The sequence below is a fragment of the Ciconia boyciana genome, chromosome 1 (genome assembly GCF_034638445.1).
Source record: "Ciconia boyciana chromosome 1, ASM3463844v1, whole genome shotgun sequence".
Classification (NCBI taxonomy): domain Eukaryota; kingdom Metazoa; phylum Chordata; class Aves; order Ciconiiformes; family Ciconiidae; genus Ciconia; species Ciconia boyciana.
Window position 1 is genome coordinate 117,641,192 of NC_132934.1, and position 24,593 is coordinate 117,665,784.

The following is a 24,593-nucleotide window of genomic DNA, read 5'->3' on the forward strand; positions in this document are numbered from 1 at the left end:
ATCATACTGTAACAGTCAGTCACGTTGAGCAAAATATTAACCCCGTTATAACAGCAGTATGATAAATCTACGTTGCCAATAAACTGTTGCCTAGAAATTGGTCCTCTCCTGTCTATTTATAACTATTGAAGTGCTGCTATTTGTTGGGATTACTTTAAAATGCTGGAATACATATGATTTCTAGCATTAATCACAGTCTAATTTGATATCAACAGTGTTTCCATAAAACTGCAAAAGTAAAAAGACATAAGAAGTGCTTGTGTGTTTTCACCTATTTTGTTGGACACTGTTAACTTAATATTTTTAAAAGGGATACCATCAAAAGACCCATAATGCTTGTATTTGATAGGAACTAAATGAATGTCATTGAAATTCTACAGTTTAAAATGCTGGCACTAATAGATACATGTATTCTCTTCTTTACAGCCACATTGCCAAAGAGTTCTTCCTTTAGTAGATCTGGTCCAGGATCGCAGCTAAACGCAAAACTGCAAAAGGCACAATCGTTTGATGTGGCTAGGTAAGTTGGTATGGAATGAGTGTGTGTGTGTGTGTATCCGGTTCCCCGGAGTTAGAAAAACTACTTCTCTTTCGCAAAGTTGTTTTCTGAAATAATATTTACTTGCAGAAATCAGTTCCTGCTGAGATACTACTTCAGGATTTCATAGGATGCTGTGGTTTTACAAGGAATGCTCCATGAGTAGTGAATCATTGAAATATAATAATTAACTATTACAGTATGTGTTGACACTATTTTCAGACTCTTGAAGACTTAATTTTTAGAAAAGCATTTGCTGCTGTAAACATAATCTGCAAAGTATAATACTGCACAGGCGCTCCTCCTGTTAGTGTGAAAACATAACAAATAATATTCTTTAAAATTAGCAACTCTAGGATTATTTTTAAAAGCAAAATACTTAATAGTTCTCATATTTTAAATGCACTTTGCATAACTGTTTCTTATATATTCTTCAAGTTCTGCATGAAAAATCACCTGAAAGGCTTTTAGATTATTTCAAGGCCTAGGAAAATGTATGGTCAGGCAAAATGTATTTTACTCTGGTCTGAAGAAATGTATCTAACAAAATAAAACATCATTAGAGGAGGTAAGATAGTAATTTCCCAAGGTCTTTATAAATCAAAACTTTCTCACGGGTCTATACTACAGATTTTTTTGCAAGAAGCAAATGGGTTGGGACATTATTTAATTTTTTTTTTTTTCTCATTTTTCTTCTGCAGGTTTTTCTTGTGCCCTGGTATTAGATAAGCGACACTACTGATTATTGGCAAATAGGATTAAAAATCTTTCAAAACAAACAATTCTTTTTATCTTTGAAATCTAGTACTCTCAGGAACATAGTGGTGGTGCTCTGATATAATTTCCAGAGGTGCAAGAAGTTATCTGCTTTGTCTATAACAGCACTTTTTGTATTTGTAATGAATCAAGTTCAGGGAACTTCAGCTGAAATGGCTTCTAGATATTCCATAAGAGGGCTGTCATAGTTTTGGGATTAACTATATCTGAATCTTGCTGGTCACTTTTATTGTCAACAGAGGCCTGAACCTCAGGTGAGATGACTTATTTTCTGAGGTGGAGTTACATGGTTCTCTGAATCTGCTTGGGCCAGGGTTGGAGCTTCCTTAGCTCAATCGCAGTTAATCAATCAATCACAGTAACTGTGAAACATCTGCCAGCACCAAAGGGGATATTCCTTCAAAGACTGCTGCTAATGCTGAGCGATGAATTGGTGTCTGTCTTCAAGTTTTCTTTTGGATAAAACAGATAGCAAGGTAATTGATTTGCAGAGCTTATGGAAAGGGAGGAAGAAGCTCCAAGTCCATTAAATTGAAATGTAAAGTTGAAGTTTGGTGGGTTTTTTTCCTAGCTGAGGATTATTTTGAATTTTGAGAAGGGTGAAATTCAAAATTCCACTTGCGGTGCTCTTATCACTCTGTCACATCACCAGTAGTGAACTCTTGGAATACATGGTATTTGGCATACATGAGTCAACTGTTTTGTCCTCCAGCATTTTTTCTTCCAAAACTACCATTTGAGTATCCATGAAGGAGAGTTTCATTACTTAATGTACAGTAACCTTACTTCACAGATCAAGGTACCTACATATGTAAGACAAAAGTAGACTTAATGTGTGGGAACTCCAAATCTAGCAAAACTGGTGAGGGAGGAATTCACTTGGATAAAACTTAAATAGTCAGCTTTTTTTTTTTTAAAAAAGTTTCAGTTCTTATTTTCATTATTTAAGGTGCAGCTTGTTTTTGCTTTGCTCCCATGAAAGAGTATTATTAAAGCACAATAGTTTGGAAATAGAAAATACAAATAGAGGTATTAGCTGTTTTTGGGTCTTGTCATATGAGAATAGGGTATGAGGTCAATTAGTAGAGTATTTATATAATCCTTTTCAGCTCAACTTTGAAAGATCTTACCATGCTGTCTGCTCAGTGGACCAGGGAAAATGGATTTAGTGGTTTTGGTTTTGGTTTTTTTTTTTTTTTAAACTGTAATTTGGTTGCTGTTACAAATGGTTATTTAATCTGGCTGTTCCCCCTCCCCCCCCCACCCCATAACAAAAAAGGACAAAGTTTGAATGTGCCTAAAGACAGAAAAACTGTGCTCATTGTTTTTCAGTATGAAGACATGTCAGCCTTGAAGCATGGGAAATTATAGCTACAAATAACAGCACTCAACCTATTATGTAGATGAATTAGAACTGGGAATATTACATTTGTCAGTTGAGTTCCATTACGAGAAACTTTGATTGCTTTCGGGTGTAGCTTTTTCACACTTTTTTCTATGTTTTCAGCATATTTTATATTTGTTTTTCTTAATCAGCTTATGAATTATTTGGCTAAGACAACCAGTTAGAAACAGGGTAAAATGGGATATTACTTCTGCTGACTGTGGTAAGGCATTTCCTATTATATGTTTAGGTAAAAGCTTTTAGCTCCTCTAAACTGTTTAGGTTACTTAATTCCCTGCTAGTAAAGAAAAATGCAAAACTTTTAGGCCTGTCATTCAACTGTACCAAAAAACATCTTCTAAGACACTGAATTATGATAAATGTTTTCAAACAAGAAGTCAAAGCTGTTGGAGTTTCAGGAATAGAAGTGAATATTTGTGAAAAGAACCATTTCAGGCATAAAACTTGATCTCTGTGCAGCACTTCATCCTGGTGTACCTGTTAGTTTCATGTGATTAAATTTAAAATTATATTTCCTTCCCCTCCTTATCCTTTTTCTCATTCTAGTGTGCCTCCTGTGGCAGAGTGGGCTGTACCTCAGTCATCAAGACTGAAGTACAGACAGCTGTTCAATAGCCATGATAAAACAATGAGTGGACACTTAACAGGTATTGAAGCAGTTTTTGTTGTCTCCTTTTTTCGAACTGTAGAAGGCCAATTATAATAGCATTTAGAATGCTATTCAGATAGTAAGAGACTCTCATTTCTCTCTGCTGTCACCATCAATATTTTTATGTTGAAATCTCCCAACTGCTTAATGATCTTGTTTAGGAGCAAATATTTATCATAGCTGGGGTAATTTTATCAATTTCTTTCCTTTATTTTCTGCAAAGTAGGTTGGCACTGGGAAATGATTCTTGGAAAGAGTACAATGGGTTATGTGAAAACTTGTGCAGCCATTTACAGTGTTCAGTTCATCCACTGATGAGGGTGCCTATCCAGTTTCAGAAAGAAATTAGAATGGTACACTGGCCTAGTTTTACTAGTTCTGGGAGCAGCTCTTTGCCTTTCATAGCCTTTTTTTTTTTAAATCTGAGTGATTGTTGTGGAGAAGGGAAGAGTTATGTATTTTTAAATATTTTCCTTTTGGGGGGGGGGGCTAGGGATAGCAGTATGTATAGCCTGTTCTTGCTGATAACATCTCTTCGGTGTTACCTATTCAGAACTGAGCTCTGCTTGTGCAGTAGTTACTTGGTAATGCAAGAAGAGGAGAAAGTTACTTGTTTGTTTGTTAATCCTTGTTTCACTTTAGGTCCACAAGCAAGAACTATTCTTATGCAGTCAAGTTTACCCCAGGCTCAGCTGGCTACAATATGGTAAAAATAAATCTATCAATTTCTACCAAAGTGGAAACTATATTTAAACCTCTATACTCTATACTGTTGGTTTTTTCTCCCTTTTCAATCTCGATCCACGGGGAGGGAGATTGAAAAGGGAGACGATGATTACATTTATATAACGTAAATTATTATACATTGCTCTTTTTAATGTATAACTTTATAAAAAAACCCCTGCACTTCTATGCTTATGTTAATATTACTCCACAAAAGTAAAAAAGAGCATCTTTTACACTATGCATATAGACGTTTTGTAAGTTGGGTTTCAATTATGGGGTTTTTAGGCAGACCAAATGTTCAGCCTCCTATGTCTTCCACATCCCCAGCCATATCTGATACAGCACCAGTGAAACTTATACATTTGCACAGGTAGTACAAAATGAAGCTTAATCCAGAACCATACTTTCTTTGGGGCTTGTCTGCCTTTTATGTGAGTTTCTAAGGGCTTATTTCCAAGGGGCTGGACTTACATACGTTTAAAATAATGGATTTTAAAAGGATTTGTCTTGGCTTCTCTTTTTCCTTTCAACTTCTTGGTTGCTGAAGTTTATTGTGTTCTTATTGTCACAAGGATTAGCCTCTTTCCTCCCTCATACTTTGGAAGGTCATGCTTTCCTATGTACTGTGTAATGTTTCTAATTTATTACTTGGGTAGTACTTGGTTATTGCTGATTTGTGGTTATCTTTGGTGACTTCTCAAATGGCCTTCATGCTGCTTCTGTATATTTTTAATTTCCAGTTGCCCTCTACAAGTTACTTCTAATTAAATTCTATACTTTATAAGTCTTTGCTTGAAAACCATTGTCAACTCACTAACCTATGTGACTTCTGCGTGAGGATGTTAACTCTGTTGTCACTCTAATGTGGCAGTTCAATGGAACTTGCTTTCTTGGCTAAGCACTGATGTTTTTGTTATGTCTTAAAAAGCACTCTATCCTTCTCTGTTTTCTAACAAAGCTACTGTAAGGAAAAAAAATATCAACCCAATCATCCAGCAGATGATTAGCCAAAAAATACCCTGCTTGTTGCCAGCACTTAAGTAGGTTGCGTGGGCAGGGGAATGACATCAGCGTACTCCAGGAGTTCTAAACATAACTCTTTTAATTTTTGACATTCAAAACTGCCAAGTCTATTGAGATAAGGAGTGGATTTTACAGCTTTTGTTGTCCTAAGTATTGCTCCCTTTCCTGATACTTACTCTCTGGCAGTGGAACTGCTGTTGCTGTTCTCTGGGGCAAGATTTGTTAGTCTGTATTGGGGGTGGATTCACTGACTCATAGACACACAAAGTGAAGTATTGATGTACAGGGTGTCAACTATTCTGTAGCAGCTGTTTTGGTATATCCGTAACAAAGATGTGGACCCAGACTGTTAGGATAGCTGATCAATTATATCCTTGCATGGTAGATTTTCATTCTACTGGCTTGTTCTTGTGGCCCAGCTGAGGAGTTCAGTAGCACAAGCATGGATTAAATGGGGCTATAATTGTCTTCCAAACTTAAATCCCATAAACAAAGTCCTGTGCCTTGAGACAAGACTGATTAAAAAAAAAATGTATCAGTGCTTACCTTTGATTTTCACAGTGTCATGGGAAATTTTCCTGCATGATTCGAGTGCAGCATGCTAGAGAAAGCTGATGTTTAGGCTGCTAAATTTTGTCCAATGACACCTTAATATGAGGAAAAGCATTTTGTACATCTGTTGGAGCACTGGTTTTAGGCCATCCAGAGGCGTTACTCCATAATTTTTAATATGTGCATAATACTAAAATGTTTTTGTGCTTGTCAGGACTGGAATATTAATGGCTTTGATTTTAATGCAAATGTGTGCTCTGGAATGTGAGATAGGAGCCTCCAGGGAAGGAGAGACCAAACCAAAAAGTTCTACCAAACATCTGAGCTGATTCTTTTCTAAATGATACTGTGTAGTGGCTGTTCACAAGGAGTTCAAGAAAACCGCATTGATTAATGTTACTTATGGTACATAACGCTGCATATGGTACAGGCAGCACTCAAAGAGCAAGTGAAGTAGAAGCCATGGCTATAAGGATAGTTTCAAGGAAGACATGCATGAGAAATCTGGGGAATAGTGAAGCATTTGGTTTTTGCTTTTTATTTGTTTTGAAGAAAGAAAGTAGTGTGAAAAAAAAGTGAAAAATTGAAATAATTTGGAACTGAACACATTAAAACTATGCTTTTTAACAGTGATTTTTAATATTTAAGAGTTTACTTACTTTGTACCTTTCCTTTAAAAAGGAATCTTTCTGATATTGATCAAGATGGAAAACTTACAGCCGAAGAGTTTATTCTGGCTATGCACTTAATTGATGTAGCTATGTCTGGTCAGCCGCTGCCACCTGTACTGCCTCCAGAGTATATTCCACCTTCATTTAGGTAACTGGTTATAATTCTGGAATCTCACTCCTAAATTTTTATTTCATTTGGGAAAGCTGTCCTGTGAGTGTAAAGTACAAGAGATTGAAAAGTAACCTCTCTGCTTTTTGTACTGTATCTATGGCACAGAGTGCCTTCTTGTTGGGAAATGCTTGTCTAGCTTTTTGGTTTTATTACAAGTACTGGATGCTGGAAGTAGCAAGAATTCCTTGTACGAATACAGTTTTGGTCAATGTCTTATGCTAGCATACCTTCCAAAACTTACTCAGTCTGGCCATATAAATTTAAAGTGTTATAGTTCAAGCTTATACTTCTGTAGAGCAAATGGGATGTATTGGGATTCAAAACATGCTATGAATTTGCACTGTAGCAAATTCATATGTCTCTTGATACAGTAATATCTGTGAATAGTAGCGGTGAGTCATTACTTCTGTTCCTCTGTTTCACCTTTTGTGGAGAAATGGGTGGGAAGACAGTATCAGCAATGGAAAGAAATGTTTGCATAGAATCATAGCTTCATGTTCTTTAAGTATCCTCCTGAAGATTACAATTTTTTTGTTTATTCCACGTGGGACCTTGTTTTTAGCTTGACTATATAGAGCTCTTCCTCTGTCTTTGCAACTTTTGCTATAGTTTAAGTTGGCATTTTCCCAACTTCAGACTGGTCACAAGTAAGAGACCTTGGGGACGGGATTGAACACATCTGTAAGTTGCATGGTGCTGTGAACTTTGAACTAGGTTTCTCAGGTCACCAGTGGGTACTGTTGGGACTGTGGAGGATACTGTTATCTTAATGGCAACGACTGAGTAAGATCCTTTGGGCAGCACTGAGGGAACATTAAATATCATTAAAATTACATAATTGCATTTAATTTATGATTTCATCATTACATCATAAATAAATTTGGCAGGCATAGGTTCTTTTAAGCAACTTGGAATTATCATTTTATTGACAGAAGAGTACGCTCTGGTAGTGGCATATCTGCTGTAAGTTCAGTATCTGTAGACCAAAGGTTACCAGAAGAACCAGCATTAGAAGAAGAACAGCAGCAACTGGAAAAGAAATTACCAGGTGAGCAAGCAAAAATAGAGATGCATTGTGTGCTGTTTTCAGGGAGGTGTTATCATCAGGTTATATGCTGTGGAGTTATAAAAGCTTACTAAGAAATGTTTTCTTTCCAGATCAGTTTGTGACATGTCAGAGGCATAACTAAGACATTGTTTGGTCCAGCTAATTCCTGACTGTTACATGATCCTTTGTGTTAGTGACAGTGGAGTTATGAACAGCATTCAGGTTGCTTATCTTATGCACTCTCAACAGAGGCAGCACTTTGCAGCCCTATTATAGGACTGCAGTGAAAACTTTTTACTACCTCCATCTTCTGACTTAGGTGGAGTGTGGTTTGGCTTAGGTACTCTTTAAAAGATCACAGTATACATACAGAGGCCTGTTTCATTGCAGTCTGTGTGACAGTATGTTTTTTTAATACAAGCTTTAGCAGCTCTGCGTTTTGGAAAATTAAAAAAAAAGAAAAAAAGAAAGAAGGGGGGGAAACAAGGGTAGAAAGCCTCTTAGATGGTAAATGGCTAAATGTTAGGAAATGTCTTAACACTTCTGATCATCCCCTCACTCTTCTTTATACTTTCTTTACTTTTGCTCTATTTTATTCTAAGATGATCAGAATGCCACACAGCTGAAGATGTAACAAACATGACAGATTTAAACAGTGTCAAAATAATGCTTTTCTGTTTTGTTCTAAATTATTTTTCAATTTAATTGATTCCTAACACTGTATTGCCTCTTTGATCACAACTTAGATCTGAGTCGATGTTTTAGAAGACTTTCTATAGTAATGCCAACATCGTTTCACAAATCTATTAACCATTTTAGAGCTCATGACTGTGTGTGTTTAGTTAGGATTATTTTTATTCCCCATGTACGCTACTCTGTATTAATTAATATTTGAATTTCCTCTGCTTCTTCATTGCCAGATCACTCAGTTTTGTGAGGTTTGTCTAAAGCTCTTCACAGTCAGGTTTTTATTTTAACACCATCACTATCTGGCATCATCTCTGGAAGCTGTCTTGTTACTTTTCAATCTCTTCCAGATCATTGTTGCACACTGCACAGCACAATTGCTAGTAGAGATCTTTGAAGGAGGCTACTGAGAATCTTTCTGTCATTGTGAAAGTTGGTAATTTATTTCACCCCTTAATTCTAATCTTTTAACTGTTTGTTAGGTCCCAAGGACCTTCTGTCTCTTTCCGTACCAGGTTAGTTCAGGGGATCTGCATGTGAGCAACTCAGATACAACTCTTGTCTTTGGTTTGTATTTTATAACTAACTGCTGCTGGCAGTCTGCTGGGTAATTCCTGGCTGTAGGAGGATGAAGGGAGATAGCAGGGACTGCTGAAGCAGACCTCGCTGAGGTCTCACAATGAAATGTTTGGTCATAGGTGAGAGATGACTCCCCTGTATTGGCTTTTTGAGACCTAAGTCTTGTGTCTCTGGAATCAGAGGATTTTGGTATGCAGTTTGTAGCATCAGGAAGGCCAACCACTGCCTTGGCTTAGTTTCTTTATTAGACTTTGAAATCATGCAAGTATTCTTCTGTTGACCTGATTTTCAACTTGCTTATAGATACAATTGGGTCTATTAGACTTGAGAGGCAGCTCTTTCCTGCATTGGTTCTTCCATGGTATCATGTTTAGTCATGTATACTAACTCTCTGTCTATTGTAGCCTCTGCTACTTTGCCCAGCGTGGGAGTAGACTGACTTGTCTGTAGCTTTCAGAATCATTACACTGTCTTTTCTTAAAGTCTGGTGTTACACTTGTCATCTTCTAGCCTTACAGCACTGATGTTGATTAAAGGATGGATTGCATAGCCCAGCTAGTAGTTAATGAATTTTGTATTTGAACTATGGATTAGCATTGTCTGGGTTTCGCAACCTGTTACTCTTCATTTTTTGGGTTTATTTTTGTTTTAAAGCCATTTCTGTTTTCAGTTAAAGAGGAACTAGAGCGTATAAGCCTTTTACTGTATTTGATGTATAGATTTTCCATTGTAAAGATCACTTATAATAGTGAATGTCATCTTGCTTCTTCATTGGTTTTGCTAAATCTGGCTAGGTGTTGTGTTTTTTTTTTTTTTCTTTTGAGACATTTAGAGTTTTTATTCTTGGCTTTTATAAAATTTTAGAAGCTTTCACTTAAGCATAGTAACACAAGCCAATAGCTACTTATTTAATTTGCTAGAAGTTGTTCTCTTCTATTTTTGTACTTTGGATATGCTTTGTTTTGTTATCTCTGGTAGCTACCTTGATGTTGCTGAGTTGCAAGATACTAGCTTGTTGGGCAGCCATCTTAGAACCTGGTGTTTCTTCTTAGTGGTATGTGTTTTCTGAGCCTTGAACATGTTATCTTAATGTCCATGCTACTTGTAAATGTTTTGCCCTTCTACATATCCCTTTTAACTGACTTCCTTGACATAAATCTCCCCCCCCCCCCCCTTTTTTTTCCCCCTTTTTGCTTCGTTTCCTAAATCAGTGGGGGTTATAATCCCATTCTTCGTCAGTCTGTATCTTAATATTCTTTGAACCCGGTGGCTAATTTGAAACAAACTTGACAGACATCAAAGTGATTAAATTTTTTCAAGTTTTATGAAAATTGGTGATTGGCAATAGGAAAGGGGGCCAAACTTAGAAAAAGACAAGAATTCAACTGGTTCAGTAGATGTCAGGCCAACGTGTCAAACAGTTAGTGCGTGCACACTTTGAAGTAAATATGTGCTATCTCTTGACTTGACTTGCATTCCAAAAATGTACATGTTGGCATGGGGAGAGAGAAATACGGAATATGGGGTATGGGAATGGTGTATATATAGGGTATGAAAAGAAACAGAAGGTGAAGTGGAAAGAATAATTTGGAGGAACTGTGAGGGAGGGGCCTAGGAATGTGGAACAAGGGAAGGACAATCCCTGATATTGCAGAAGAATGTCAGGGAACCCGTGCTGGAACTGAAGTCATTCTTTTAGGACAGTAAGTGATGAGGATGCGAATCTGTAGGAATCCAGTCTTCCTGAGTAGCTGCTCAAGAACTTAAGCAAACCATTTCTTTTCCTGACTGTGATAAGTAATCTTATGAGAATATGAAGTTTTAATACATTCTGGTCATTTGCATAATGGCTTTTTGATAATATAATCAGCTGAATTCTTTGCCTTGTAGTAATTGAAGTGTTGGTTCTTGTACTGCTACTATTGTCAAATGTATAGAAGAACTCCAGATCCTGTGTCCTCACAGAAGATAAGCTGCTGAATGGTTTGTCTAAATTATACCCACTACTTGGGCTTTGTGGAGAAACCTAGAAGCCTGGGGAATGGGAACTGAAATTCACACCTTGGTTTCCTAAGGACGTGGGTTTAAGGGGATCTGCAATATAAATGCTAATGATAAAACCTAGAATTACCTGTAGAGCTATATTATCAGTAGTTGAGAGCTGCATCTAGTACTGTTGGAAGGTTGTTTGACTTTGATTCAGCATATATGGATTATTTTTTTTAAGTGAGTAACAGAATTTAATTCTCCTTTGCCCCATGTTTCCACACATTAAAGTTACATTTGAAGATAAAAAACGGGAGAACTTTGAACGTGGCAATCTAGAACTTGAAAAACGGAGGCAGGCTCTCCTGGAACAGCAACGCAAAGAACAAGAGCGTCTAGCCCAGCTGGAACGGGCAGAGCAGGAAAGGAAAGAACGTGAGCGGCAGGAGCAAGAACGTAAAAGACAACTGGAGCTAGAGAAACAGCTGGAAAAACAACGGGAATTGGAACGGCAGAGAGAAGAGGAAAGGAGGAAAGAAATAGAAAGAAGAGAGGTAACCAACTGGATAAAAGGAAGATGGTTATGTCGCTGGCAGCTGTGTTTGGTTAGAACAAAATGTAATGTGTACGCTAAATATTTTGCCATCATTTTTAGTAAGCAAATGTTTAAAGAATGAACTTAAATTTCTGGGTTTTTGAAGGTAAGGAAGGAGTCAGCTATCTATTTTTTGTGTGAAACGAATGGATGAGACAGATCTAGGACAATGTGCTCCTCTGACTTCTTTAAAACTACTACTACTAATAATTATTATTTTCTTTGACATAAAGAAATGCTTGAATGAACAAAGAAAAACTTATGGGCATTGGTGGCATTCATGGTTTTCCTGTGATGAGTTAATTTGTTAAAGAAAACACATACTGGTTAACTTAAAAAGATACTATTTTCAAATAATGATGCATTCAGTGCAGTAGCATTTTATTCTTTGCAAAGCTGCAGAATGTCTAATGTTGGAGGTCGGAAAGAGATTTGATGCTATCCTGGAGAGTTCTTGAAATCTTAATGTGAAACAACATGTTAAATCAGAAAATTGGATCTTGGGAAACTGATTAAAATGGAGTGATATTCTGTTTAGTCACCTGTCTGCTGTACAGTGAAGCCCCATTTCACCAGTGTTTTCAAGTGAACGTTTAAACAATTGAGCAATTTGTGTGCTTAAATAGAGGCACGTATGTAGTCCACAGTTTAGCAGTGTGTTTATATTAATGTTTTAATTGCACATTAGAATATGAATATCAGCAATTAGAATAGTTTCTCAAAATAATCTTTCATCTCTTTTTAAAATTTATTTTTTAAATGCTACAGGCTGCAAAACGGGAACTTGAGAGACAGCGGCAACTTGAATGGGAGCGTAATCGTCGGCAAGAATTACTAAATCAAAGAAACAAAGAACAAGAGGACATAGTTGTTCTGAAGGCAAAGAAGAAGACCTTAGAATTTGAGCTGGAAGCTCTAGTAAGTGATCACGTTGCAGATAAAACACACGAGCACAGTAGTGACTGATATGGCCATGTTCATTTTCTATAATTTCAACTTTTAAATATGGAATAAAAGTACTTTTTAGATCTTGACTTGCATGACAAGTCATTCTGGTAAAAAAGAGAGATGTTTTTCTTTTTTTTCTAAAGAATGATAAAAAAAATCAGTTGGAGGGAAAGCTTCAGGATATCAGATGTCGGCTGTCTACCCAAAGACAAGAAATTGAAAGTACAAATAAATCTAGAGAACTGAGAATTGCAGAAATCACCCATTTGCAACAGCAGCTACAGGTGAGAAAACATTCTCTAATTTTGTTCTTGGCCTTGCATTTTGGCCTCCTCAACTGCATCAATATCCTAAGCAAACTTGCCACAATAAATGATGTGTTTTTCCTTGTACATAAGGAATTGTTGTAGATAATTTGTCATTCTTTTAAGTGAATGTTCTTCAGACATGTCTAGGAATTGCTTCCTACACTTGAAGGTGTGTCTGTGATTATTGCTTCATCCTCATGGAATCCTCTTGTGAGGAGCAGTAAAAAATTGTTTGGCTGAAGATGTTAAAGGGTTTGGGGGGATGAGGAGAATGAAATTTTACGGCATGTATTTTTGTTGGCAGTGATTGCTGTTTGTGTGCTGAAAGAAAGAATTGACTTCAGTGAAGTGGCTTGTTGATGATGCTTTTTTTTTTTAATTATAAAATAATGACCTTTCAAAATTGAAGTTACCGGTTAAACCAGTTAGTTCTTGGTCTAACCCTGGCATTCATCTTTCCTGCTTCTCTATCTAAAATTCTCTGTCAAATTAAAGATGGAATTGAGTAGATGTCTGCTTGTCGTGAAAGAATATTCTTTGCAATTTGTAAAGGTTTCTAGACGAGTTGTAGTATTTGATTTAGGGATTTTTCTCTTTATTAAATATTTTGTATTGCTTGAAATTAATTCTTGGCCAGTAATGGGGACTCTCAGTGCTTTTCTACCACTACAAAGTGAATCTCACACTTAATCTTATGAGGGCTTAAGTGTAAAACCTATCTTAAAACCTAATCCTAGGTTCCATTTCAACTTTCTAAGCATAATTAGTATAGTGCATTCATCTGAACAAAACCAGAACTTGAAAGTTTAGGTTTTTTGTTTTATGTATGAGTAATTTTTTTACTTATTTCTTACATCTTACATTTCTATTGAAGTTTTGTGTACACCATTACACCTTTCACAAGACATCTTTCTTTTGGCAGCAGCTTGTTATAAAGAGCATAATTTAGGGATCATTCTTGCACAGTGTTTGTGTTCACTTGATGCAAACAATAGCAAACAAGAAATCCTACTATGGGATGCTTGTGACAGACAACTGCCATTGTTAGGCTTGAAACCACTCTTCTCTCTTCAATGAAGTGCTCCTGTATTGCCAACTGAAAATGAAGTCAAACAGCATTGAATCAAGTGTAGGAAATTAAGTTACACTTAGCAGTACTGGCTCAGAGAGGCAAAAAACCTGACCATGCTTGATAAAATGCGTGAAAAAGCCCCCATTTACCTGAATAAGTTAAAGACTACTGATTTTATGTGCACAGCCAATCTCCATGTAAAAGCAACAACCACCTGAATTTCCCTCTAACCCTTCTATTCCAAAAGCTTTGCATAGAAATGGTCTAAGGTACCGTAACTCACTTCAGAAGAAGCTAAGGAGCTACATAGCCATTGATAGATAAATGCTATTTCAACAAATTGAATGGAATTCATATCCTACTTTCATATTTCATATTTCACATTTCATTTCTGTTAACTTGGTAATTTTTGTTCAGTTAGCCTCTGTAGTCAGAAAAGAGAACGTATCTCTGTGCTTTTGTCATAATGTAACAAATTAAGAAGGAAAAAATGATATGTTACAGTAAAAAGCTGTAAGTCATTTATGTTATAGCAAAGACCAACGTGCTACAGTTGAGATAGGGCCCCATTATAACAGACATTGTAAAAAAACATGAGAAAATATCATTATTATCAAGAACTTGGAATGAGCTTCCACAGCTGGGTATAATAAATGGAAGGTGCAGAGGGAAGAAAAAAATGTGAAACCAACACTATTGGGAAACAAGTAATGAGAAAGATAATCTATCTACAAGTAGATGTGGTTAAGTAGCTTATTAAAAAGTACTAGATAAGCAAGGGACAGTGTTCTCTGTAGACTCATTAACAATTTTTTAAATTTTTAATTATATCCTTGGCTGATCATAGATGTGCTTTTTCTTACCTACAGCTTTTATGCATTGGTTTTAACTACATCACCATGAAAGGAAAAGTTAAGGAGGGCAGAGGAATTCTTCGCCTTCCTGACATTTAGTTTGTGCTACTTATTACCGAATCACAATGGTTGAAAGCAGATAGCTTTTTTTTTTGTCTTCAGCATTTTGACACCACTTTGAAATTTTGTTGAAACATCTGGCGAAGTACAATGAATTTTGCACAGTTGTCTACATTTTACTCTTGTTTTGGAATCAGTGCTATATTTGTAGTGATTTTTAACCGTCTCCAGCCATTGTGGTTGGTACTAGATGGTACATATCCAGCAGCTTAGTTAATGCCTGTTCACTTACTAAATTGCTTCATGCACAATGACTGTAAGAGCACTTCTGTAACGAAAATCACACTTGCCTTTCTTGGTGGTTGTTTTGTTGGATTTTTGGTTTTGAGGTGGTGGGTTTTTTAGGTTGACAGCAATAGCTGTGGCTTTCTGGTATTATCTTCTCTCAGGTGATCATTGATCTCAACCACTAATATTTCAGTTAGTGTCTATTGAGAGGTTTATCACAATTGTGATCCCAGAAAGAAGTGTCACTACTTAGTAGAAAAGGGCAAATTTTATCTGGGGAGAACCTGAGAGAGTGGATAGCTTTTTCCTGGAGGGGGAGGGGGGAAGAGTTTCTCAAATATCCTGTAAATTTTACTATCTAATTTGTAGAGGAAAGACTAAAGCAGTAAGCGACTTCTTTTAAAAGGAGATTTTGAATTTTGATCCTCTAAAATCTCCAATAGATTAAAAAGTCAATATTGTCAGTTATCTTTGTAGGATGATATATCTTCCCTTGGAAATATTTTAGTTTAATATATCTGACACTTGCTATGGAAAGATGGGTTAATTCAAAGGAGTAATTATTCTTCAACCTATTCATCAGTTTCAAGATAGAGTTTGATTAAACTTGTGGAAGATCTTGTATAACAATCCTGGGTGATGAAAATTTGTGCTAGTTATATGAATTTGTGGTATCTGGTAGCGTGGTATTTCCAGGGATGTTCGGAAGGATGCCGTCTTCCAAACACCTTAACTGTATGTGTTGGAATCATGTTTATACTGTCTGCAGGGCTTCTGCTAGTTACCTGCAGGGATTATTTGCCTCCTTGATGAACACTTTGGCTCTCAAGTAATTTGGCTTTCATCTGAAGCACTGGAAGCAGGGTATGTGGCAGAGACTTAAGATGTATGGTGGTATCTCAGTTTCTCATACACCCTCTTGTTCAGGGTGTAGGATTAGAAGGGAACTTTCCCTCATTAGATTGATAGGAACTGGGTTTTGATTGCTTTGTTTGCCTTCTACTGCTCTATGGGACATTTTTCAATTCTTGGAAATTTCTTGTTGCATGAAACTTCAGTGTTAGTGATGCCATTAATTTATTTCATCTGTTTCTGCAGTACAGCTAAAGGATGTGGAAAAGCATATTGTGGATGCTCTTGGAATAGATGCTTATTACATGGTTGTCTGATTTCAGGAAACAGAACTTGACCCTCATCATCCCTTGGCATTCTCTGTCCTTAAATACTCTCCAAACTATTCTGTATATTAAGATTGAGTAGTCTGGAGTTTAAAAGTATTCTGGCCTTTAAAAATAAACAACTAAGGTTAGGATTACATTCCACCCTGAAATATTGTCCTGTGTTACTTTTTGTGCTTGAAGAATGATAATTTTTCTGTAAATGCTGTTTCATTTTTACATCCATTCTGCTATTTGGCTTATCTAAGTGGTTCTTGAATTGGAGTGATACAATTTTGATATCCTTGTGTCTTGAAAGGTGATTTCCTTTCCTCTTTCTCTTGTTTATCCATCAATACATTTAGTCTACTAGATGCCAACTTTCTTGGATTATACTACTTGAAAACGTCATTTCCACGATGCCTGTGTACTATAGTAATTTAATAATACTGTTTAAACTTTCATCCCAGACTATGGCATGGGGCATGCAGGTATTTGCATGGGAGGGTGTGGTGGAAGGCAAAGTGTGAACATAAAGGACAGTGTTTTGCATCTAGTTTAAGAACATGGTAATGGTGGTTGTTGGGAAGGAGGCAGGCCCCCTCAGGCAGATGATTTGGAAAATACTGCATTATTTATTGCTGTTTCTCATTTGGTTCTAGGTAGGGAATAATAGTCCTATGACAGGAGTATCTGGCCTTCATGATATCCTTGAAGGGCTGAAAAAGATCTGCTGATGCTATAGGGAATGCAGCTGAACAATGACAGACACATGTAACTCCCAATAGTCAAATGCATAGTTTACCTTAATTTTGATACTTTGTGATTTTATAAAGTCCTTGACTCTGCTGTGCTATCTTAAGTACATTTTTTGGAACATGAAGAGATTACAGTAGTCTGCAGTCATTGCATAATTGTAAGATCTGAGCTGTACACTGCAGAGGCCCAATCAAAGACTGTCATGAGTAAAGTGTGACAGCTACGAAGTCATGGCAGTATGGTCAACCTTCTGTTCTTGTAACAAAAACTAAAAACTTTTCATGGAACTCACTCTGGTATTAAGCAATTAGGTGACATTTATTCTTAGGATCATATTATGTCATTTGCAATCCTTCATGACAAATTGAAATTGTCAGGTGGTTGATTCCTCAAAAGCCTGCAATTCAAGACAACTGCTGAAATAAATTACTTAGTTTGCCTGAAAGATGGGATGTTGACACTCAGGCAGCTTTTATAAAATAAGCTGTTTCACATCGTGCTTCTATGATATATTTTGACAAATTGAAGTTGGAGGTCAAGGCTTCTGAAAGGTGTATGAAGTAGCTCTTCATCCTCCAGAAAGAGCAAGGATTATATATATTTTCATATATATATATGATCCACCAAAGGAGGAATTTCTCATCTGCGGGATCTCCTGTAATATATTAGTGTACAGTCTTATGAATGTGTGTTGAAATTGAGAGAGATCATAATCCTCTTTCAAGAGTGCTAAATTGAGAGATCTAGGACCAAAGTATTCACATCTAACAGAGCTTGTGTTGCATAGTGTTTGGCCATAATATATTCCTTTAAAGTGAAAGCCTTTATTTTTTCTTCTTTAAATAAATGGTAAATATTTGTCTTTCTATTCCTGATCAAAGTTAATATTCATTTATTAAAATGAGAATTAAACGGTTAGTAATTGCTTGTTTTGACATTTCCTGAAATCTATCCTTATCTCTTTGCCCTGGATTTTAAGTAATTCCAAGCCAAGTTACCTAGTCAATGAGAATCAATTCTCAAGTAATATGCTTAAATTTGATATGCTCACTTTTTTGTATTGGCAGAGAACTATGTCTAAGTGGTAGTACCACACAGATAGTGGTTGGATAATAGCAATAATACATAGTTCAGTGAGAGAAAAAGTAGAGTCATTTCAGAAGAAATGAAAATTAGAGGTCTTACGGCTAAGGTCATCCTTCACTCACCTTTTTGTCTGTTTCTCTTCTTGTTTTCTCTCTCCTCGTTGTCCTCTATTCAGGAATCTCAGCAGATGCTTGGAAGGTTGATTCCAGAAAAGCAATTGCTTAATGACCAGCTAAAGCAAGTTCAACAGAACAGTTTGCACAGTAAGTGTATTTTTGTACGTGTCCAAGTTTGTACAGGACAAGATGCTGCATTGCACAGTGTACTCTGTAATTTCTTTTTTTGTGTTGCAAGATGCATGTTGAAAAATGTTGCTTTCTATGACCTAAAATTCTCCATGTAAGAAAAGACTTATTTGAAAATATGTTTAAAACCAGGAGATTCTCTTCTTACTATCAAAAGAGCCTTAGAAGCCAAGGAACTAGCACGTCAACAGCTTCGAGACCAGCTAGATGAAGTAGAAAAAGAAACCAGATCTAAACTTCAGGAAATTGATATTTTCAATAATCAACTGAAGGTAATCCTAGACTTTTTAACCCTTTCTTCTAAATGTTCAGTTAATTATTTTCTAAATTGATTATGGAAAAAAATATTGAACTAGAATGATTGATTTAGAGTATCAGTTTTGGGAACATTCTCAAATCTTTTTTTTTTTTTTTAAAAGAAAATACTAGTTAGCATCCAAACTCAGAGTTTGAATCAACTTAATCTGCAGAATCTATTTAAGAATAAATTTGAGTTCTGATTCCAGATGCCTGATTGCAAATATGAAATTACCTGTTTCTGCCCTTTTGCATCAAAGAAGTGCAAGACTGTAGTAGGTCAGCAAATCTGCTGGAATCAGTACTTCAAATTGAAATCTTTCATAAAGAGACTTGATTTTCTACTGACACACAGATTTTTTTAATCTGCTGTTCGTAAGCTCATACTTGTTCCTGAATGTAGTTGTCTGTTGTTTGTGGTTTCATGCTTTATTGATCAGTCTTTTGTTAAAACTGTGTGATTTTTGTTTATTTCTGCACAAGAAAATTACAGAAATTGCAAAAGTCAATAGAGGAAGTGTTCAGAGAGAAGTTATAAATCAGTTTTAGTTATAAACTTTTAATAGCATTCATTTTTTAATAAAATATTCTAATGTTAAAGTACTTTATCTGCTAATTCAACTGATGGTTTCTCCTGAAAGCTGACTAGAAAAATACACAATTTCCTGCGAGATATAATAATATACAAGATATAATATATAATTGTGCTACAAGTATTTAGAAGGAAAAGCGCTATGATAGATACATTAATGTTTCTATAGTTGTTTTGAAATTAGATCAACTATGACTACATCATATGCTTTAGGATGCAAGGCATGTTTGAAGTTAAGCTACAAGTAGCTTGGTTTAAAGTTGTTAATAATTCTAGGAAAAATTAAAAGCTGTAGACCATACCACTACCTGTTTCAATGCCAATTCAAAGATGACTCAAGATCTTAGGCAGGGAAGTAGAAAGGGGAGAATCTCTGCAGAGTTGTAAGAGACACAAGACAAACAAAATATTTGCAATTTATTTTAAAAGAAAACAGAATGGTTTACCTCACTTACATTTTGGTTTTATATATATGCTTTTTGGACACATCTTAACACATCATGCTTTTTGGGTGATTTTTTTTTTTCCTTTTAAACGGAGTCCTTTTGAAGTGTTTTGCAGATAAATATGACCAAAGGTTCATAGAAACATAGAATGGTTTGAGTTGGAAGGGACCTTAAAAATCATCTAGTTCCACCCCCTCTGCTGTGGTCAGGGAGACCTTCCACTAGATCAGGTTGCTCAAAGCCCCATCCAACCTGGCCTTGAACACTTCCAGGGATGGGGCATCCACAGCTTCTCTGGGCAACCTGTTCCAGTGCCTCACCACCCTATTAATTCTAAAATTAGTGTCAGCATTTGGTTTGATCATAAATGACCTAAACAGCTTATAAATGGGCAAGGGGGTGAATAATCTTAGTACTGTGACAGTAGCAAAAAAAACCCAACAAACCCCAAACACACAAAATTCAATATTTTAAATACTGAAGGGCTCGACTTAACAAATAACAAGCTAATGATAATTAAAAATTGAAAATGCACATTAAACAAAGACACTGATTTATCAGAATGTCTGCCATCTATCCAAGTATGCCTTGTCTAATTGTAAACTATTTTGCAGTTTAATGGGAAAATTGATTTCTGTGTTCAAATCTTAGTATTTAGATTTATCACTTTAGATGCTGAAAATCCATTATGTAGACGGTTCTTTGGGAAGACTTTGGCAAGCTTCCTCTGGCTTGAGGATATTTTATATTTCATTTCATAATGTGTAGAAGCAGTGCTTAATAGGAAGATGACTTTTTGATGCTGTATGTTGGTATTTTTGCCTTGCTGCAGCTTGCTTTGCTTGCTTGGAAGAGATGAGTTTAAGAGGCGAAGACAAGGCAGTGGGGCAGTTGTACTATTGAAACTGAGATGTGTGAGTTTCATTCAGAGAGTTGTATCTTCTCCCTTTTCTAGTTTCACTAGATGTGCAAGATGTATTTTTGGGGGCCTGGATGATTTTATTACTAGATTTAAATATCTACAAAAAAATCTACCTTTTTGTGGACTCAGCTTGGAATGGTTGTATTACTCCCACTGCCAGAGAAACCTCTTAGAAGATGCTGTGTGTGCAGCAGTGATTTAATGGCTATTGTTCTTGTGGAGAGAGCTCTCATAATGCCTTGCGTATGAGACTTTATGCACAAAGCTAGTGAAAGCTTTGTGAGACTCATAGTTTTATTAGGGTTTGTATGAAGTGGAAGTTCTGTTCTTAAACCAAGGCAGAACACACTGATCTCTTAGGTAATAATATTGCTCAAAACAAAGTAGTCTAGGAACTTGCATAATTCTCAGATACTTTTACCTAAACTATCAAAAATCTGTGACAACTTTTAGGAGCTGCCACTGGAAAGATGGTTGTTACATTTGAAATAGGTAGAAAATGGCTTATAAATAATTGCCAAATTAATAGCTTCCCCAGTTAACAGAAGAACTTTTTGTTTACTTATTAGTAACTGGCTGCATAAATACAGCAGGCTCATTTGGTGTGCTACAATACCTTGCAATTTGTATAATTATCAGTCAGCTGTATAAAGCTCACATTTAAATGTAAAACCTTTTCAAATAACGTATCAAAAATTCCACCAGATCTGAGCTCTAAGTATAATAAAGGCTTATTATCTTGTAAACTAAGGGAAAATATGTAAAGATAGGAAATACAGAAATGTTTATTTTTTAAAATGTATTTTTATTAAATAAATTAAAACCTCAATTTTTAATAAAGGCTGTTTCTCAATTATCATGTAGGTTAAAACTGATAGACTTCTTTTATGATGATCTGCTCTTACTTTGTGCTTCAGTATACTAACCGAGACATGCACATTTGATGGGGTGGCTGTTAGGATGGCAGCACCATAATTGACACTGTCTTGTGCAGCTTTTGTTCTCTGACACGTGGTGAGAGGCACTGGCGTTTGCCCATGTCTATAACACAACTAGCTTCTGGATGAGAAGCAGAATGATGTGGTACTGTTTGTGAACTCCCAGGAAAAAAAAGCATATCTAAATACTCCTTTAGGTATATACCATGTTACAGCATTTTGCACTCATTTCCTACAGGGAGAGGGAGTAATACATGTCTTTACTTAGTCAAAATGCTTAATTTAATAGAAAACAGAACCAAAATGGTAAATATGTAAGCTACTGCTCTCTGAGTACAACCTATATGCCGAAGTAGTTTTGATGAAATGCTTAAGAGACAGTGAAGTTGACAGCATCCTTAAATTTTGCAAAACTCCATTTCTGATTCATTCTTTTGAAATAGGCTACACTTGATCTACTGATAGGGAATACAGAAATATGCCACAATAGTACAAGATAAAATGAACTATTTAACTAGTATCTAGTGTGCCTTTTCATTGATGAGACCATAATGTTTACCTAATGTTCCAATATATTTTAGGTTATGGGTCAACTTGTTAACATCATAGTAGTATACAGTGGATTGCACTGCATTTTGCCTCCATATTATAGTTTTTATGTTCTGCAATAAGTGAATACTTAAAACAAATGTTAAATTACCTCATCTTTGCTTCATGTCTTAATAGCATATATGAGTGACTAGGAAGATAAATGAAACATATTTTTCCACTGGATCTTTTGTCATTGCTCCAAAACAACTGATTTAAATTTCTTCTGATTAGTCCTTTGGAGCTCAAGTACTTTGGTTACTTTTGTTTCAAGTTAACATCTCAAGAGTTGGAAATGTTCATAGAATTTGATTCCTTTTCAAAAACTTTCTGGAGTATAAAATGTTATTAATATTTCAAAACAGGTAGTTTCAAGTATCTTTATTGAATATCTTTAGGTAGAACCACATGGTTTCAGGAAACTTACTACTTGTTTGGCAGAGAAATAGGTACCTTAGCCTGCAGCTGATCAGTTATCCTTTTAAACCAGATTTGAGGCATTTTATCGGAGAAGATGATAGTCTTGTGGATTGTGCTGTATTTGGCTATAGAGTATGTGACTGAGTTTGTAACAAGGCTGAAAGTTGGGCCACTTTTCCGTGTCCTGAATTATGGTTGAAGAAATCTAACTTCCATTACTCTTTAAAAATCTTAGCCTAGAAATCTAATCATTAAAATTGATACAGTTATTAGTAAAATGTAACTAGCCACTTGTTTATTTTCTTTACTTTATAAAACACTTCTGTACAATAGAAGGTTATTAGATTTCCTGTTTGTATATGTATAGTCCTACTATACTTTACCTTTACAAATTCTTTTTACATTCAGTGTGAATTTACATGTAAATTTTACAAAGGTCAGTCATTACACACTGCAAATAAAGCAATTAAAATAATTCTTAATACAGTTCTTGTCTCCAAAGACCAAATAATAATTTCGTATAGCATAGAAGAATCAAGTATTTAGAGCTTATCTGTGTTATTGCACAGGAGAAGACAACTAAATTCGTGTTTCTGAAATATGTTAGTCTTGCTGAGAAGCTATTCTCAGTGCCTGGAAAAAGTGGTGAACAAGTAGAATCAAGTTCTTAAAAATGTTTTACATTTTGTGTCATGTTCCAGTTGTTGTCAGTCCCTGTCTAGTCAGTGTGCACTGGACAAGTCTTGCATATGAATGCCTGTTTACATTTGAGCATTTCTTTCTTCCAGTCAGTGGCAATGGAAGATGCAATGCTGCAGTGCCTGGCAGTTCTCCTGGGCTGCGTCAACTACTTAGACTCCTTTCTAAAGGTCTCCATGCCATACTCAGGCAGTACACAACTATCTCAATCTGAGTGATGAACCTCCTCCAGTTATGTGCTTCACTTTACCATAAACAGATGAGTGTGCAGTGTTTAACTAAGTTAGTATTTAATAAGAGGTGCTAGCACTAAAACATAACCAAAGAGAAGAGTTTATAATTTGATTCTTTATCTAATCCTTACTGCCTAGATGAGGAGTGTGCCTTGAATTGCAACCCGGGCAAGGTACTAGTTAGTTGTTTTTGTCTTTTGCTTATCTGAAACTTCAAGATTTTAAGTTAATTGCCTGTTTTGGTCATGATGTTCAGAATTTTTAAAAAGAAAACACTTTTATGTTAAGTATTCCTGCACAGCACTGTAATTTGTGATTCCAGGTATGAGAGAGATGGCAATACATTCCCTTATTAAATCCCCCATAGCTATAATATGGGGTGAAAGGAGGAACTGTCTCTGTCAAGGACAAAGCAGGTGCTTTGGGAGCTGGGGAATGGGGTAGAAGAGAATTGCTGTGGGAAAGCCTCAGTGAGCACAGAACTGTAGGGTTCTTTCCTCTGGGATCAAATGCTCTGGTTTGTCACAAGGGGAGAAGATTTGATGGAAATCTTGTGTTGTAATCCCTGAAGTATCCTAAGTTCTATTGTCTTTCTGTCGAAAGGCAAAATTTGGCTTAAACAACTACATTTCTAACGTTAAGGTTTTCATAGCAATATGACTTGTCTGTATATAGTGAATATTACTCTGCTGTATGAAACTCATATTTTAATTCATATTCAATATTATGTGGGTGCCTAAATGTGGCTATTGTAACATCTCAAAATTATACTTGTTAGTCTGTTTGTGAATTAAGTGGAAAGGTAACAATTTATCTCTGCTTTTAAGGTAAGACATGCTTTGTCCTGCACACCAGAAACAAGCAAAGCATTGTTATGTCTTTGGAGTTACAATATACGATTTGTAAATGTACAGCTTTTAAGTTGCTTATGTCTGTAAAAGATGAGTGTAGGACTGTGCTGAATATTCAGCTGGCAAATGTTTCATTCTGTTGACTGTTGAAGTGTTACTATAATTTTGTTCAACTGGTGTCCTGTAACACTGTGGGAGATGCTCATTCTTTCTCCCCCATCCTCCCACTGGTACTTGGCAAAGCAACAGAGCATCTATCTGTTGCATGAGATACTGATCAAATCTTTATTTCCTCCTAGCTAATGCAAAGAAAGACATATATTGCATTTTTTAGTCTCCAAAAATATTCTATCCAGTGCTAG

At 35.9% G+C, this 24,593-nt stretch overlaps 1 protein-coding gene across 11 annotated transcripts in view; it reads left to right on the plus strand.

Annotated features, from left to right (window-relative positions):
* The window catches only part of ITSN1 (intersectin 1), a 144,614-nt gene that overhangs the window by 52,985 nt on the left and 67,036 nt on the right, over positions 1-24,593 (plus strand). For all 11 annotated transcript variants that reach the window (XM_072845885.1, XM_072845844.1, XM_072845911.1 and 8 more), the window contains 10 exons: positions 427-520; positions 3,267-3,367; positions 4,012-4,075; positions 6,352-6,489; positions 7,446-7,561; positions 11,105-11,367; positions 12,177-12,326; positions 12,500-12,640; positions 18,116-18,203; positions 18,378-18,517. In XM_072845885.1, coding sequence (XP_072701986.1) covers positions 427-520; positions 3,267-3,367; positions 4,012-4,075; positions 6,352-6,489; positions 7,446-7,561; positions 11,105-11,367; positions 12,177-12,326; positions 12,500-12,640; positions 18,116-18,203; positions 18,378-18,517 — 1,295 coding nt within the window. The remainder of the gene's footprint in view (positions 1-426; positions 521-3,266; positions 3,368-4,011; positions 4,076-6,351; positions 6,490-7,445; positions 7,562-11,104; positions 11,368-12,176; positions 12,327-12,499; positions 12,641-18,115; positions 18,204-18,377; positions 18,518-24,593) is intronic.